General features: G+C 45.4%; 1 protein-coding gene across 1 annotated transcript in view; it reads left to right on the top strand.

Annotated features, from left to right (window-relative positions):
* Nucleotides 1-17,852, top strand: part of LOC137416836 (transmembrane protein 132E) — a 624,957-nt gene that overhangs the window by 274,755 nt on the left and 332,350 nt on the right. The window contains exon 3 of the mRNA XM_078768122.1: nucleotides 9,883-11,236. Coding sequence (XP_078624248.1) covers nucleotides 9,883-11,236 — 1,354 coding nt within the window. The remainder of the gene's footprint in view (nucleotides 1-9,882; nucleotides 11,237-17,852) is intronic.

The raw sequence follows: 17,852 nt of genomic DNA, 5'->3' as shown, positions 1-17,852 counted from the left end.
CTGTACTAAGTTTGAATTGGATCACTCCAGCTGTTCTCAACTAATATACCCATTACAGACTTTGACCTTTGAACAATGACCCCAAAATCGAATCACTTAATCTTTACAACATTATACATACCTGTGCCAAGTTTGAATTAGATCACTTCAGCTGTTCTCAAGTTATAGACCCATTACAGATTTGACCTTTGACCTTTGACCTCTTTTCCCCAAAATCGAATCAGTTCATCTTTACCTCATTATACATACCTCTGCCAAGTTTGACTAAGATCTCTTTTGCCGTTCTCAAGTTATCGTGGCAACGAAAACCTATCACGGACGGACGGATGGACGGACAACCTGAAAACATAATGCCTCCGCTGTCTTCGTCGATGGAGGCATAAAAATTCTCACATTCAAATCTATATTCGGATCTTCACCAAAATCGAATCGATTAGTCCTTGTCACACACCCAACCTATCCCCCAAGTTTCGTCCGAACCCATCCACAACTTTTTGAGATATCCTGTTTCCAAACAGACAGACAGACAGACAGACAGACAGGGGTGACAACTCAACCTCCATCCACCTTTGGTGGCAGAGGGAAATATTGGAGGAAAGAAACCCGTTTTTCCCCCATTTTTAGTCCACGTGAGGACAGCTGATGCATTCCAAACAAATTATGATTCACGCAGAACAGCTGAAGATATAAATCCATTCATTGCACTATTATCATTGTGAAATGTGTCCTATCTCTCCTGGGGAGGATCATTGATTTAATTATCTCTCAAACACACAACTCATTCCCATTGTGTGAAGCAAACCACTGGATGTTTTACTTAAGAATTCCTGATGTTGTCACATATGGAGACCAGCACCGGTGCCATACACGTGCTCCATCTAATCCATCATATTGATGAGACGCCTTGAGGTTGCAGTGACTGCAAAATACAAAGCGCTCTCTTCCGAATATTCGCCACGTCGCCTCTTTGAATCAAACCAAACTTGCACCGATTTTGTTTTTACCCTTTTGCCATTTTACTCACCACCTCGAACTTCTCGGTTTCCTTTCTGTCCAACACAATCGGTGGCATTACAGGGTCTGGGTCCAACTCAACTGGACCACCGTCCAGTTGAGTTCATCACATACTGAACCCTCCGGGGTCCGTCGTCGTCGTCGTCTGTTGTCTGTCGTCCGTTAACTTTTCGACGTTAACACTCCAGCGTCCACAAATATCAACCGATTCTGACCAAACTTGACATGCAGCATCCTTACCCCAAGGACCAGGTTGGTATTACATTTCAGCCCGATCCGTTGAAAAATGGCGGAATTAGGCGACCATTTTGTTTTTGGTCATGAAAACGACGTTAACACTCTAGCGTCCACAAATATTAACAGATTTTGATCAAACTTAGAATGTTTAACCCTCGCCACACAAGGTAGGTTGCTATTGCATTCCAACCCGATCCGTCACAAAATGGCCGCCATAGGCCGCCATATTGTTTTCAGCTCAGAAACGACGTTGACTTTAACGTCCACAAATATTTATGGATTTTGATCAAACTTGGTGTGTGAGACTCTTACCACACAAGGTAGGTTGCTATCGCAAGTCAACCAGATCTGTCACAAAATGGCCGCCATAGGCCGCCATATTGTTTTCAGCTCAGAAACGACGTTAAGACTTTAACGTCCACAAATATTTATGGATTTTGATCAAACTTGGTGTGTGAGACTCTTACCACACAAGGTAGGTTGCTATCGCATGTCAACCCGATCTGTCACAAAATGGCCGCCATGGGCCGCCATATTGTTTTCAGCTCAGAAACGACGTTAAGACTTTAACGTCCACAAATATTTATGGATTTTGATCAAACTTGGTGTGTGAGACTCTTACCACACAAGGTAGGTTGCTATCGCAAGTCAACCAGATCTGTCACAAAATGGCCGCCATAGGCCGCCATATTGTTTTCAGCTCAGAAACGACGTTAAGACTTTAACGTCCACAAATATTTATGGATTTTGATCAAACTTGGTGTGTACGACTCTTACCACACAAGGATACAAGGACCTTAAAATTATTACACAAGGTTGTTGGCTTTTCATTTAAGTCAAATCTCGTACAGACAACTGACCTACTTTAAAGTTGTCCAGTCAGTTCAGTTGAGTTCTGCTTCCCTGGAAGCTCTAGTTGTGTAATTATTCTGACTTAGACAAATGAAAGCTCCTTATTTCTAGGAGCCCTTAAATTATGAAAAATTTAGCGCGAAACACCTTGAACACACCAAACTTGTTGAGTCTTGGCAATCTGAGTCCGAGTCCTGCATGATTTGGGTGAGGATTTTCTCTTTTTGATAAAGATTGATATGATTATGCCTTTCCGACAAAGTTCAATCACCTTTTGGATACATAACGCAGTTATAGTTCTGTATACCCCCAGGATGACAGTTATAACCCAGCAGTTATAAACTGTCATCCTGGGGTTTCACAGGCAGAGCAATTCATCAATGTGTGTGCCATTCCTCGGAGTAAGCGAGCTAGACCGCTATCCTGAACAAATTCCAAATTCCTGCCCTTACTGCTGATGGAAATACAATGGCAAACCACCTGGTATAGGTGTATCCTTGCCAAGAAACTGCTTCGACAGCACCGACGCTCTGTAACAGATAACGGTACATCACAGTCAAAAATGTATCGTACATTTTGTGGATCTTGCTGATTACACCTGGCTACCTAATTGTATTCTTGTGTACTGTACATTTCCTGAGCACTCTGGTTAACACACCTGCAACTAGATAGTGCCGGAAAAAGACCACGGTGCCCGAAAAATACCACGGTGCCCGAAAAATACCACGGTGCCCGAAAAATACCACGGTGCCCGAAAAAGACCACGGTGCCCGAAAAAGACCACGGTGCCCGAAAAAGACCACTGTGCCCGAAAAAGACCACTGTGCCCGAAAAAGACCACGGTGCCCGAAAAAGACCACGGTGCCCGAAAAATACCACGGTGCCCGAAAAAGACCACGGTGCCCGAAAAAGACCACGGTGCCCGAAAAATACCACGGTGCCCGAAAAATACCACGGTGCCCGAAAAAGACCACGGTGCCCGAAAAAGACCACGGTGCCCGAAAAAGACCACTGTGCCCGAAAAAGACCACGGTGCCCGAAAAAGACCACGGTGCCCGAAAAAGACCACGGTGCCCGAAAAAGACCACGGTGCCCGAAAAAGACCACGGTGCCCGAAAAAGACCACGGTGCCCGAAAAATACCACGGTGCCCGAAAAATACCACGGTGCCCGAAAAAGACCACGGTGCCCGAAAAAGACCACAGTGCCCGAAAAAGACCACTGTGCCCGAAAAAGACCACGGTGCCCGAAAAAGACCACGGTGCCCGAAAAAGACCACGGTGCCCGAAAAAGACCACGGTGCTCGAAAAAGACCACGGAGCCCGAAAAAGACCACGGTGCCCGAAAAAGGCCACGGTGCCCGAAAAATACCACGGTGCCCGAAAAATACCACGGTGCCCGAAAAATACCACGGTGCCCGAAAAATACCACGGTGCCCGAAAAATACCACGGTGCCCGAAAAAGACCACGGTGCCCGAAAAAGACCACGGTGCCCGAAAAAGACCACGGTGCCCGAAAAAGACCACGGTGCCCGAAAAAGACCACTGTGCCGGAAAAAGACCACGGTGCCCGAAAAATACCACGGTGCCCGAAAAATACCACGGTGCCCGAAAAAGACCACGGTGCCCGAAAAAGACCACGGTGCCCGAAAAAGACCACGGTGCCCGAAAAAGACCACGGTGCCCGAAAAAGACCACGGTGCCCGAAAAAGACCACGGTGCCCGAAAAAGACCACGGTGCCCGAAAAAGACCACGGTTCCCGAAAAAGACCACGGTGCCCGGAAAAGTCCATGGTGCCCGAAAAAGGCCAGCCCCCGCTCTGCAGGGAAAAATGGCCTCTAAAGGTGGTTCTTCTTCTTCTTCAGCTTCAATTTATATACGCAGAAGTCCATCAAACCCACTAGCTTGGTGAAGCAGGAAGACATACATCACGTCCCATATCAGCTTTTTCTGCATGATACGTGAGCAACAATGGTCGTCCTCTGCACGATGCACGCTGTCTCTGCTGTACTCGGAGATGGAATTGTGCTCAAGCGTGATAATAAACCATAAATGGCCCTTCGATCTGAAGGCAACAAGACATTAAATGTCATGCACACACCACTTTGCCTCCAACTTTGCCTCCCAGGTGGCTTCTGCAGACCTTTCGCAGGTCTTTAAGTCTCTCTTAAAGACCGAGATTTTAAAAGGTCACAGTTGGAGGTGAAGTCACGTGTGCTGTGAACTGGGTAAACAAAATGCCGCTGTGAAGCATCCATTAAATTTCCAAAAAGCGAAATTCTGTCCTTCCGAGCATCTTCCTCTGAATCTTCCAAGGGAGCGGACCCAAGAAGCGTCACGGAGCTGATTGTCTCCCCCTAATTCCTTCGGCAGCTTCCCTGTGTTGTATATTTGACCACGATGGCAATGCAAAAGCACAGGAGTAATCAAATGATCTTTTTTTCGCAATCTCATCCGTAATTCAGCAATTTTTGAACCTCGGGCCATTATGTCTGCACTCCTCTTTGTCTGGGACAAATGAACCTTCCTTTATATCTGGCTTTTTCAAAATAAGGTGGATTGTGAATGAATAAAGGGAGGATATTCATCGATTACCTCCGCCACCGAAGGTGGATGGTTATGTTTTTCACCCCTGTCTGCCTGTTTGTCTCTTTGTCTGTTTGTCTGTCTGTGAACAAGATATTTCAAAAAGTTGTGGACAGATTCGGACGAAACTTGGCGGAGAGGTAGTGGTTGTGACAAGGACGAAATTATTAGATTTTGGTGAAGATCCGGATTCGGATCCGACGAGTTGAATTTTCTTAAGTTTAATTTTTAATTTTTTAAGAATTTTAGTTTTTTATTTCAAAACTTGATTCTTCACTATTGGGAGATCGGGCCAAAAACGATATATAGCAGGATATCTCAAAAAGTTGTGGACGGTTTTGGACGAAACTTGGTGGACAGGTTGGGTGTTTGACAAGAATGAATCGATATAATTTTGGTGAAGATGTGAATATGGATTCGGATACGAGAATTATTTAATTTTCAAGTGATTCTTCACCATTGGAGAGATCGGACTAAAACCGATATACAACATGATATTTTAAAAGGTTATGGACGAGTTATGACCAAACTTGGTGGATGCGTTGGTTGGGTGTCAAGAACAAGCCGATGAGATTTTGGTTCAAGTCCGAATCCAGATCCGGCCTATCAGTGGATACAAAACGTAAACTGTTCAGCTTGGTGGAGGTTTGCTCTCTACCGAGTGATGTTCTAGTGGAATATGTTTTGAATGTTTGTTACAACCAAAGTGCCTGATGCAGATTGCAGAGGTCTGACTGGATAGATGGAAAAACATGCAATACATAAATATACTACCACTGTAACATTTACCAGTGTACCCCGTCTGTACACCGTCTGCATACAATAAATGTGTACGACCTCTTACCAGTGTGTGCAAATGACAAAACCTGCAGGCACTTCTCTGATCATACTGCCATAAACCGAAAAAAGCCATGAGCGATCACGCCCGTGCAAGATCACGTGATGTACCATCCAGTGTCTTCGGTGACGTGGCCCTTCGTATGCAGAGAGAGACCACGGGCCAACTTGTTTTGTTTACCGACCTCTACGGACCGTTTTTTGATTAATTTTTCACCCTGGAACCTTGGCTTCGATTTACATCCGTATGCAAAATTTCAGCTTTCTAAGCCACCTGTGGTGTAGTAAATATTTCGATGACTCGGTCAGTGGGTGAGTGGTTGGTTCAAAAGAGTTTTATGTACATGATACTAGCAGGAGTACCCAGAGTTGGGGGCGGGGGGCAGGTTGGAGGGGGGGGGGGGGGAGAGGAGAGGCAGTGGTGAGAAGGGGAGTGGGGGGGGGGGGGGGGGAAGGGAGGGGGAGGAGAGGGGAGAGGGACTGGAGAAATGTACTACATATACATCTTTGAGGGGGGGGGGGGGGGAGGTTGACAGGCCCCTCCGTTTTGGGGGGGGGGGATTTGGGGGGAGCAGGGGAAGGGGGAAACATTTACCCGTGCAAAGAGTGCTTTAACGTCAGTGTTGCCCAGGTAAAAAAGGAAATTGTAATACCCTCTGCCATCATCACCAGGTGGCGCCACACTGTACACATTTACATAGAGAATTTACACCTCCCAGACCCCTAAATGAGGCCGTGGCCACATACCCTATGTTACCCCCCAGACAAAGTTGTATTTGTATTTGTACCCCGAGTAAAGTATATAAGCGTTTATAGCTGGAGTACCCGGCGTTGCTCAAGTGAAAAAGAAACATTAACATTTCTTTACCAAACACCGCAAGCCGTTCGCTTTGGACCAAACCATTTCATGTAAATAGAGGGTGGGGGGTTCTGTGGTCGTTGCGAATGGACCAAACCATTCATGTAAATAGAGGGGGGGGGTTCTGTGGTCGTTACTGCCACGTGGTTTCAAAGTTTTTTTTTGTTGTTGTTGTTTGCACGCATGTTTTTTTGCACCCACGTACGGGCACGCCCTAGGATGTTTACACACACACACCCCTACACAAATTTTTTTTTTTTTTTTTTTTTTTGGCTAGGAACGGGCACCCACGTACGGGCACGTCCTAGCTTATATATAGTACGGGCATGCCCTAGTATTTGAAATGAGGGAAAATATAATGGAAAAGTAATTACATCCAAATCAGAATCCATCACAAATATCAAATCATCATTTTACCTTTTCGTTGAATATATGCTGGTGGGTGGATTTGTGTGCAGCCATGCGGCTGCTGGTTGCATCATTTTTCTGTGGGCGTGGCTGCCGCTGATGCAATGCCTCTCTATAACCAGTTATCTGGTACTCATTTTGCCGATCTCAGAGGGATGAACAGGCTGAGTCAACCCCCACATGGCATTAATTCAACGGGATTCGAACGCAGAACCATGGAATCCCAAGCCCACCACCCTAACCATTAGACCAACACCAGGTGAGTTAAGTATGATGACGTGCAGGAATAAGAAGAAGCTTTACTACCAACTTCGACCGCTTCCCGAATTGTTTTATTATTAGTGTTCAAATGTCTGGTGATTGTTTTGTATTTATTTATTAGAATGTGTACTTGTATATAATTATAACTGTCATTAATCAAAAAGGCTTCGGCACTATAGAGCGATTTTTTCTTTTTAATAAAAAAACAACAACCTACATTTTTTTATTATTATTTTTTTTGCGTAAGACACTCCCAGGCACTCACTGATGAACCTCTGAAAAATTGACGAAGATCCGTTCAGCCATCTCTGAGAAAAATGGTGACACACAGACCAACGGCTCTCTTATATCGTAGATCACATGGCGGTGCAACTCAAGTGGAGGCCCTGGAAGGAAGAGTGGGATTGCACAACAAGGGGAACTTCCATGGATGTGAATTTTTTTTTAAATGAGGAAAATGGCGGAGGAAGGTGATTTAACTCGATTTGGAGTTTAACTCCCAATCTGAGGGCCTTTCTCTCTCACCAGAGGTGGTCTTTAGGTAGACAGAGCAGGTTGGTGGTCTTTCTGTCTTCTACCGACTCCTCTCCGGTCTAGCTCACCCAGCTCTGTCTGTGCTCTGTCCCCCAAATATTCCCACAGGTCGCACAAGATCTGCCACCAACCCTCTTCTGGTGAAACTGCCAAAATCTCGGCTCTCTGCTCACCTTCACTCTTTCATTCCCCTTTTCCCCTGCCTCTGGAACAAACTCCCCCACTCTCTTCAATCCCACTCCTCCCTCCAAGTCTTTAAAACAGCTGTTCACCACCATCTCTTATCTTCCCCCATCCAAAACCTTGATCTTTTCTACCCCCGTTAAAACACCCCAAATCCACCCCTTTCAATCCCCAACTTCTTTCCTGAAATTCCGAGAAGTGTTCATGTGTTTTGTACCATGTACCGCTCCCTCCTCCCCCAGCCCTCCCCCTTCCACAGATCTACCGACGTCCTTGTTTTCTTCTGTTGTTGTGCTTGTGTGCTTCCCTCTCTCCCCCTCTTGTCTCCCGGTCCCTTCATTGTATGTTTTATGTGTCTGTGCATGTTTTCATGTTCAATGTGTTCGCTCTTACACGATCCTCGATTCTGTATACAAAATAAATAAATAATAAACTCGGATGGGCTTGCTTGAAGATGGTGTGCATTCCAGATGAGCTTGGCAGTGGTGGGAAGGTCGAGAGTGCAAGACCGAATCGGAGGTTGTCCATCTTTGAAAATTAAAGCTCAAACATTTAGAGCAGCCCAACTCTAGAGAGGAGTATGTTGAGTTTTCTTGGCATAGAATATAGTGGAGTAATACACCCGCACACTCCCCCGCACCTTGCCCCCTCCCCGTATAACCTCCTCTGTCCTGGTTACATCCTTATTTTCCCGAGTATCAGCACCAGAGAGCTTTCTGACTGAAAGTATCTGAGAAAATTCAAATTTAAAAATGTTATTACCCTCGCCAGAGGAAAGGGTTTGAGTCTGTCTGTGTCTGTTTGTCTGTCTGTTTGTTTGTCTGTCTGTTTGTTTTTCCGCACAGAATAAATATGATTTGCTCTGCAACCGTTGGTCCGATTGACAGGAAATTTTCACCTTAGGTGCAACCCCACCTCTAGATTTTTATGGCGTAGCTCGTAGAGCAATGCCATCTAGAACAGCGTTTGTCTGTCCGTCCGGTGTGTGTATGTATGTCCCTCACAAACATCTACCGATCAGAGCTGAGGATCTCGTCACATGACAGGGGGACAGCAGATCCTCCCCCCAGCAGATCTAAGCCTGGCTACGCCGTTGTGAGAATATCGGTCTTGTTTAAAATAATTTTGATATCATAGGTCACGTGGTTCGGCCGCCATCTTGGAAAAACCCAAAAACTTTGCACCTCTATATCTCCGAAAGCACTACATAGAAAAAATTGAGACATGGCTCATTGTAAATAACTCTGCATGGGGAATAAAATATGTTAATGATGATGTCATAAGTTCCTCCATTATGACGTCATAATTCGACATGTACAAAACTTCATCCGATCAAGATGAAATTTGCTGAGCGTCATCTAGGGATAAATTGGTGGAGAAAAAATAAATATAAATGACGTCATTGGTCATGTGGTTCGGGTGCCATATGTGTTTCAACCTCTGATTTGCTCTTTCTTGTTTACACTGAATTGAACAACCAACAAGGATGCGTTGTAACACAATGATAAAAAACAGAGTGCGGAGGGGTTTAAATACAACCCATCTTTCTCGGCATGGACATCTTGCCTCACCTAAGTATACTTTAGCTAATACAGATTACCTGTATATGCTAAGAAGGAAATCTTCGTAAATCTTTACATCTATCAATTTGTCAATTTTGAAAGATATAACCGATGTCTCGGACACATTCAATGTGTGTCTACATTTTACTTTTCTATTCTTCGATTTTGTGTGTAGTTCGTACATTTTGCAGGTTTATTTCTGCAAAACAATATTTTGGCTTGTAAATCCTTCCAGGGAATTTAATCAGAACATATGTCAGGTAAATGATGTCTGATTTGTTGGGTCAATTGTAAAGGTATCCGTTCTGACAGAAACTGTTTATCACGTGATATGGTGTATCGATATTGCTGTCACCGTGATGCTTTATTGTACTCCACATACTCTGATTTTGTGTCAGTACCCTCTGAATTACTCACACTTTTGCGTTTCATTACGACCGCCCACCGACTTGGTCAACCGTGTTTTCCTTTCGTGAAACAAATTTTGTTCTTGAGTCATTGCCACAGTAAATCACAGCTTTCATATAACCATATATCTTTTCTCTTTCAGGTGAGGAAGAGACTGACACGGCACAAGATGAACCATCTCTGGGGCTTCCACTTCACTTTGAGCCCTTTGGGGAAGGTCACTGGTGGGCATTGGAGGCACGGCCACTTCGTTCTTCTGAAGACAATAAGAACAGTGATGTTCCCACAAATTATTGGGATGCTGCAGACATTGCGCAGGGCAACAGAGATGAAGAAAAGACCTCGACGGGCAGTGGCAGGCTTTGGGAAAAAGGTGGGCAGATGGCTTCTGAATGGAGACCGGTTACAGAGACCCGAGACTTCCTTTTGCTTGGACAACGTGTTAAAAGGGGTCTACGTGTGTTGTGTGGCCCATTGAGGGACTACTGGCCAATTCCTGATATGGATGAGTCATCGGGTGGACTCCGTGCTGTGGTCGCATGGGGTTATGGAGGGCCGGCAGTTTTATCTGCTGAGCGTCCTCAATTGCGAGTCGTCTTCACGCATTGGTCTGGGGAGGAATCCGAAGCTTCATCACATGAAAAGCATGGATCTACCTTTCAACATGGAACAACTAAGGGAATGACCACACATCCTTCTACGATTGACACCGGAAGAAGGGTGGCCCGGCAAGCTGAACACGGACAGTTAAGAATGGCTCGGTTGTTGAGGAACAGGTCCGCAAGTCCGAGTTCACTACCCAAGGTGAAACAAACTCCTGAGCTTCAGTTTGACAATAAGATTAAGAGCCGCTTATTGAGGACAAACATGGAGACACCAGAGATGATTGTAGATTTTTTAAGGTCAGCCTTGGTTTCAGGTGGTGAATTAGATTTCTCAGATGATCCAAAAACCAAAATATTGGATAACAGTAGCAATGCAGCTTGGAAACCAACCAAAAATCCCAATAAAAGAGTCAACCGTGACACACCTGATGCAGAAAGACAAGGCGATGGGCGTTATCCATGTGCCCGTCTCCATGCATTTCACGGCCTGCAAGAATTACGCGCTGCTTGTAAACCAGAAGGTCCACTTCAGGCTTGTTTAGCTCAGTTGGAACTTCCTGCAGGCTGGTTCGACAACTACGGCAAGAGCGAACCACTCGAGGATGTGGAGCTGTTTTTCTCAGAGGCTCGTTGCACACCTGGTGAGCTGCGTCAGCGGATGAAGTTTGTGCGGTCATTTCGAGCCACACCTGGAGATCGGCTTCGGCGGCTAGGTCGTTTTTCTCTCCAGGTCCATTCTTCTGGTGGTGCCAATCTTCCCGACGTGACGGAGGTTGGTTTGGGTGCCGGTGTCGCTGTTGCTCTCCCGGCAAAGCCCCTTCATCCCGGAGACATATTTGACGTAACCATTCGATTGGCTGGAGGAATCCGTGCCCAGAGACTCAGACTTTGGTAAGTTCATGCCGTTATGTCGGTTGTTTATGGCAACGTTATCTTTCCTGCACTTAACAATACCACCATGGCTTGTGATCACGGTCACGTTAACATTCAGAATAAATTTATTTCTTCCTTTAAACACCGCTGTTGGTTATTTTGCCATGCGGAAAAACATGTTTATTGGTCATAAATCCAAAGTGTCAAAGTTTAGAAGCTAAAGTAAAAGGCTGCCATTGTGGGGCATGTTCCACATGTTAAATTTTATGGTTACTCTCCTGATCCATTGGATTTGTTGCCGTATTTTGTTATTAATGGCATCATAATCTGCAAACTGCCTGTGGAAAGATTTGGCTGTGAAAGGGGATAGAATCCATTTTCCATTATCCATTTTCCTGCCTCTGTGCCTTCTCAGCATCAGCACAGGCGACATGATTGTGAAATAGGTCCAGCGTGTAGTTTCCTGTTTTGTGCTGCCACCGACATTAAATCCTTGCGAAATCCATTTCTTTCTTCTGCATACACGGTTATTTATTTCGGCATTTGACTGCTCCTCCATTTTAAGTTTAATGTTCCTAAACGGGGTTAATTTTGCATTGATTGCGCAAAACAAAAAAAATGCAACTTCAGGTCGTGATTTACTCACAGACGAGTGCCCATGTGGGTCTGCGTGTGCAGGCCTGATGTCTCTAGTTCAATGGTTTTCGCATCCGCTCTCGGTTGGAGAGGTTAGCGATTCGAACCCAAACCCACGCGGATCTTGTCAAAGATGTTAGAAATGGTACGTGCTGTTTCTTGCCGTATGCTCAGCATTTAAAAAGGATGGAGGCACAGGTTGTCTTTTGGGTTGGCGACCATTCTGCAGGATTGATGGGCCTAATGTTCCCCTTCATTGAAATTACATTACTGGAACTCATGTTGTATTAACATGTCCTAAACCTGAAATGAAGACCCCCAACCTGCGTGTACATGTTCTCCCACAACCTTGCAACGTCTCCCAGCGGTACCCTGTCAGGCCATACTGCTGGGTCAGTCAGGAATGAGTTTGAGGATCACAATGGCGACAATCCAGCCCAGATCAGATAGACTCATTCAAACCACTATCAGAAACACCACCCGTGTCTTAAAGTCAACAGAGCACGATCCTCCCAGGAACCTGCACTTGCTCTGCACGAGGAATGGTGAAATGTTCCACCTGGTGTCATGTCCAGCAATATTTGTTATATACTTCAGATCACTCCAAAACATTGATGTCAAAAAGCATCATTATAAGCAAAAATGTTCAGTCTCTGAAAGAGTTACGAAATATTTTTATTATTTATAATTATAATTATTAAATATAAATATAATTATTATTATAATATAATTATTATTTAAAATATATATAATTTATTAATATAATTATTATAATTTAGATATAATCATATAATTATTATTAAATAAATATAATTATTTATGATTATTAATTTTATTCGAATAATTATGATTAATTATTCGTATAATAATTATTCGAATAGAATATACGAATAGAATAATTATTCATATAAATATAATTATTTATACGAAATAAATATAATTATTATTCCCACACTTTTAGAAAAAAAAATGGGGGATATTGTAATCGGCTCTGTTTGTCTGTCTGTCCATCACGCTACCTCCTCCTAAACAGTTGTGCAGAAATTCACCAGTGTGAGAGCAGTGTCACTTTTGCCTCCTGCCCCTTGTGTCACTTGAGCAGTGTCACTTTTGCCCCCGGCCCCAGGGGTGCACCAAAGTCAATTTTTTTTTGACATTTGACCCCCAGTTCGTGCCACAGTGGGTGGGGACTTGGAGATGCAAAGGTCAAAACAGGAAAAAGAAATATTTTTTCTCAAAATTTGATGTTGGGTAATTCCTGGTGGTACTTTTTGCCATCTTTCGACCTTGCTTTCGGCTGGAAGCTTGGGGATTTGCGATGGCACGCCACCGACTCCGCTCGTTATTTTTTATTTTTTTTATTTTTTACTTTGACACCATTTGAAGGTCACTCGATGACATCAGATAGCCCTGTCAGTAAAGACAGTATTTTTTATTGTTGGTGGTGCCTGTGGCCCTACTTTGTAGTTGTACCATGCTGCTTTACATTATGTAGACAAATCTATAAATACCATGACTCGTATCATCTTGTTGTCCAATTTTTGCTGTAATTCCTGTCTTTCCAAACAACACATCCTCAGAGATGTATGTTCCTTCACACAGCCTGGGCCTTTACTGGCTGAATCTAAAATATGTTTAATAAGCTTAAAGAGGTGAAGTCTGTAATATTCACTGGTTGACGTTGCTCAAGACATGAACCATATGTCACAACCAAATAGATCGGTTGTGACTAAAATTCCAGTCCAAGTGAACTTTATATCTTGACCATGATGGATAACCTGTGAGTCTGCATGACCCAGGTTGTACTCCGACATACCAAGGCAGTTAGATGGGACGGGCTGTGATCGGGGCATTTTCCTTCACAGTCATCCTGGTCACCTTAATTTGCGATGCTCCACATAGTATGAAGACCTTTGCATTTTCCTTTGTCCTCGCCATCTTCGTTACCAATGTGAATGTCGCTTTCATGCCGGGATCCATTGTGCTGAGGTTAATGAATGTCATGAGGGTCATAACTATTTATTACGCCCTCGATGCATCATAAACCAGCATCACGCAGAGACCGCATAGCCATTTCTTCTCTGGAGTGTCATAATGCAACGTTACGAGCTGGTACTTTTATTAACCCATGAAATCCTAAATGTTCTTGATGTGATGAATGTGTGAATTGCTTGATTTCCACAGAAAATTAATCTTCCATGATAAAAAAAGGTGTGTGTGTGTGTGTGTGTGTGTGTGTGTGTGTGTGTGCGTGCGTGCGTGCGTGCGTGTTTGTTTGCGGCTTCTCCATAATTCCAAGATCACGAAACCTAGCGACCCCAAACTTCGCATGCATACCTCTCTCTCTCTCTCTCTCTCTCTCTCTCTCTCTCTCTCTCCTCTCTCTCCTCTCTCTCCTCTCTCTCCTCTCTCTCCTCTCTCTCCTCTCTCTCCTCTCTCTCCTCTCCCTCCTCTCTCTCTCTCTCTCTCTCTCAAAGGGGTATCTGTAGGCAACGGGAACCTTTATTTGGCGAAAATCGGACTGGTATTGACCGAGTTATTCAAAATATTAACTTATATAAAATTGCCGTTTAAGCCTGTAAACGCAGTGACGTCACCACGTTCCACGGCACGACTTTGGATTCTGAAGAGATTTTGTTTCATTGTGCACGCCTTCGTTTTATTTCCAAATTAGAATCTGTTTCCACTTTTACCGCAAAAATGACATCAGTGCATTGAGTGGGGTATTTTATTTCGTGAGATTCGGTCGATCTGAAGTGGTGAAAATAAAATGTGATCGTGGAAAATCGTAGCGAGGGGCCATTTTGAATCAGTTTTCGATTATTACACCGGGCTACTTGTGGTGGATAGGAACACCACTAGGTAAGTAAGGACAACCTTTATTTAGCGAAGATTGGGCAAAAATTGACCGACTTATTCCAAATATTAACTTATATCAAATAAGTCTTTTAAGGTGAAAGCGCGATGACGTCACGCGGCACGAATGCGCACCTGTGTCGTTGGAGGTATTGACTTATATAGGGTTGGTTTTCTAAGGCTGGGGCGCAGTGGCGTCGTCGCGTCCCCGGCACGAGGGTCGATTCTGAGGAAATCTTGTTTCATTGTGCACGCCTTCGTTTTACTTCCAAATTAGAATCTGTTTCATTAATATTAATTGTTGTTTCCACACTGCGTCGAGAAGCGTAAGTATACTGCGACAAGAAAAAGGTATGCTACGAATTTATGCGAGGTATATTGTGATAGGTAGCGTCGAGTGAAGGGGTCATGTTCGGGCCATGGTCTTGCCTAGATGTAGGCCGCACCTCATTTTGTCGAATAAAGTGGTATTCGGGTGGTTCCGGTATTTGGGACCGCAGGGACGGAAAGTGAAGGTACGGGGTGCCAGTCACTCCCCAGCCGGCCCGCTCTGAAGGTTCGGATCGGGACACCGGGATTCATTCCGGTCGCCAGGTCGGCCCGGAGGTGGGGGTGCGGGGCCTGTCACGGAACGTCAAAACAAACGGCCTGCCGGGGCCGCCCAAAAGTCGGGCGTGAGGGGCGCGTCCACTAATGGAACGCCTCTCGCTTCCCAGATCGAGGGCCACGTGGTCAGGAGAACCTCGTCCCTTCTGGTTGCCTTGCCGTCCCACCGTGAGCGCTGGTCAGGGTGTACTTCAAACTAAGCTTAAGTGTCAAGTGTTAAGTTCCTCCTTGCCCTCGCAAGGGAAAGGCTAGGGTCAAGCTCTTCCAAATTTCCAAACACTAGAAATTGGACGTCTCAAATTAATTAATTAATTTGTTAATGTATCTCAGTCGCCCGCGACCTCTATAGCGCGGGTGTCGAACCAGTTCATTTCCGGTGCGGCCGGGCCGAGTATCGGCCCGGCCGTGGCCGAAGCCGTTGATTCCGCCGTAGCACGCTAACGCGTAGGCTCGCGCGTCCCTGGTCCACCGGGGCTCTGCGGGTGTCCTACCGTGCCTGACGCCGCTATTCTCTCAACTTTCGGGAGTAGGCGCCGGTGCCCGGGGACGGATTTCGCTGTCTAAACATGGTAGCGCTAGGCCAGTGGGACCGCCGGGACCCACGTGCACTCACAAGTTGTTCTGCGCGCGGGCGGCAGTATCAGACCGGGGCGCCCAAACGCTCCCCGGCTAAAGTTCATCCTGAAGCGCCCACATTGTGCGGACAAACCCCACCAAGTCGAGGGCCACGTGGTCGGGTGGCATAGTTCCGAACCCGAAGGATCGGTAACCGACACAATTTCGGTCTTCGAGGCCGGCCGATAGGCACAGTGTGACCAGAAGGGACGAGGTTCTCCTGACCACGTGGCCCTCAATCTGGGAAGCGAGAGGCGTTCCATTAGTGGACGCGCCCCTCACGCCCGACTTTTGGGCGGCCCCGGCAGGCCATTTGTTTTGACGTTCCGTGACAGGCCCCGCACCCCCACCTCCGGGCCGACCTGGCGACCGGAATGAATCCCGGTGTCCCGATCTGAACCTTCAGAGCAGGCCGGCTGGGGAGTGACTGGCACCCCGTACCTGCACTTTCCGTCCCTGCGGTCCCAAATACCGGAACCACCCGAATACCACTTTATTCGACAAAATGAGGTGCGGCCTACATCTAGGCAAGGCCGCGTGACGTCATCGCGCTTTCACCTTAAAAGACTTATTTGATATAAGTTAATATTTTGATATAAGCCTTAGAAAACCAACCCTATATAAGTCAATACCTCCAACGACACAGGCGCGCATTCGTGCCGCGTGACGTGGTGACGTCATCGCGCTTTCACCTTAAAAGACTTATTTGATATAAGTTAATATTTTGATATAAGCCTTAGAAAACCAACCCTATAGAAGTCAATACCTCCAACGACACAGGCGCGCATTCGTGCCGCGTGACGTGGTGGCGTCATCGCGCTTTCACCTTAAAATACTTATTTGATATAAGTTAATATTTTGATATAAGCCTTATAAAACCAACCCTATATAAGTCAATACCTCCAACGACATCTCTCTCTCTCTCCTCTCTCTCCATGAATGAAAACTGGGTGTTTGGGTGTAATTAACAGGGTGCTCCTACAAAAAAACCCCAGAAAAACCTTTCCAAAATGGCGATCCGCCATCTTAGTCAGCCCATTGTCACATCGCTGGGCGCTTAAGCCACCATTTTGTTTTGGCCTATTGAAACGTGCCTTGGCTTGGAAACACTATTTACTCTCACGGTCTAATTAGAACATATAATCGAAATCTGGATTCGGATTTGAGGATCAGATCCCATTCAATTAAGTATCAAAATCTGGAGTGAAATCTGACAAAATGTGACATCTATCTATAATTCCAGTAATCTCTGTCTGTCTGTCTGTACGTTTGTTTGTTTGTCTGTGACCGCTGTTTCTCGACAACTACCGGTCCGATATACTTGAAACTTGCCAGGTATATTGCTGGGGACCCGAGGATGTGCCTTTTCAAGGTTTCATATTAATCGGACAATTACTTACCGAGCTATGTCCAAAAAACGATTCAACCAATCAGAGAGCAGCGAACGATCGCGTGTGCCGAACGTGGAGGACACACTCTGCCTCGGATGGCACATTTGAGAGCGTATTCATTTATTTCACGTTTGCAAACTATGTTGGCGCTATGTTGGCGTTAAACGATGTTTTAAAACTAATAAAAACGAATTTGCGATTCATTCGCTTTCCTGCGCGTTTGTGTACGCGATGGCGATTTCTTTACCAAACTCCGGAAGCCGTTCGCTTTGGACCGAACCATTTCATGTAAATAGAGGGGGGGGATTGTCACCACTCGCAAGCCGTTCGCTTTGGACCAAACCATTTCATGTAAATAGAGGGGGGGGATATAATTTTAGATATATATATATAGTACGGGCATGCCCTAGTCTATCTATAATTCCAGTAATCTCTGTGTGTGTGTGTGTCTGTGTGTGTGTATGCGACCGCTGTTTCTCGACAACTACCGGTCCGATATACTTGAAACTTGCCAGGTATATTGCTGGGGA

This window comes from Myxine glutinosa, chromosome 14 (genome assembly GCF_964187855.1).
Source record: "Myxine glutinosa chromosome 14, kmMyxGlut1.1, whole genome shotgun sequence".
In the NCBI taxonomy this organism is placed as follows: domain Eukaryota; kingdom Metazoa; phylum Chordata; class Myxini; order Myxiniformes; family Myxinidae; genus Myxine; species Myxine glutinosa.
Note: the sequence above shows the minus strand (reverse complement) of the source record. Positions and strands in the feature narration are given on the sequence as shown.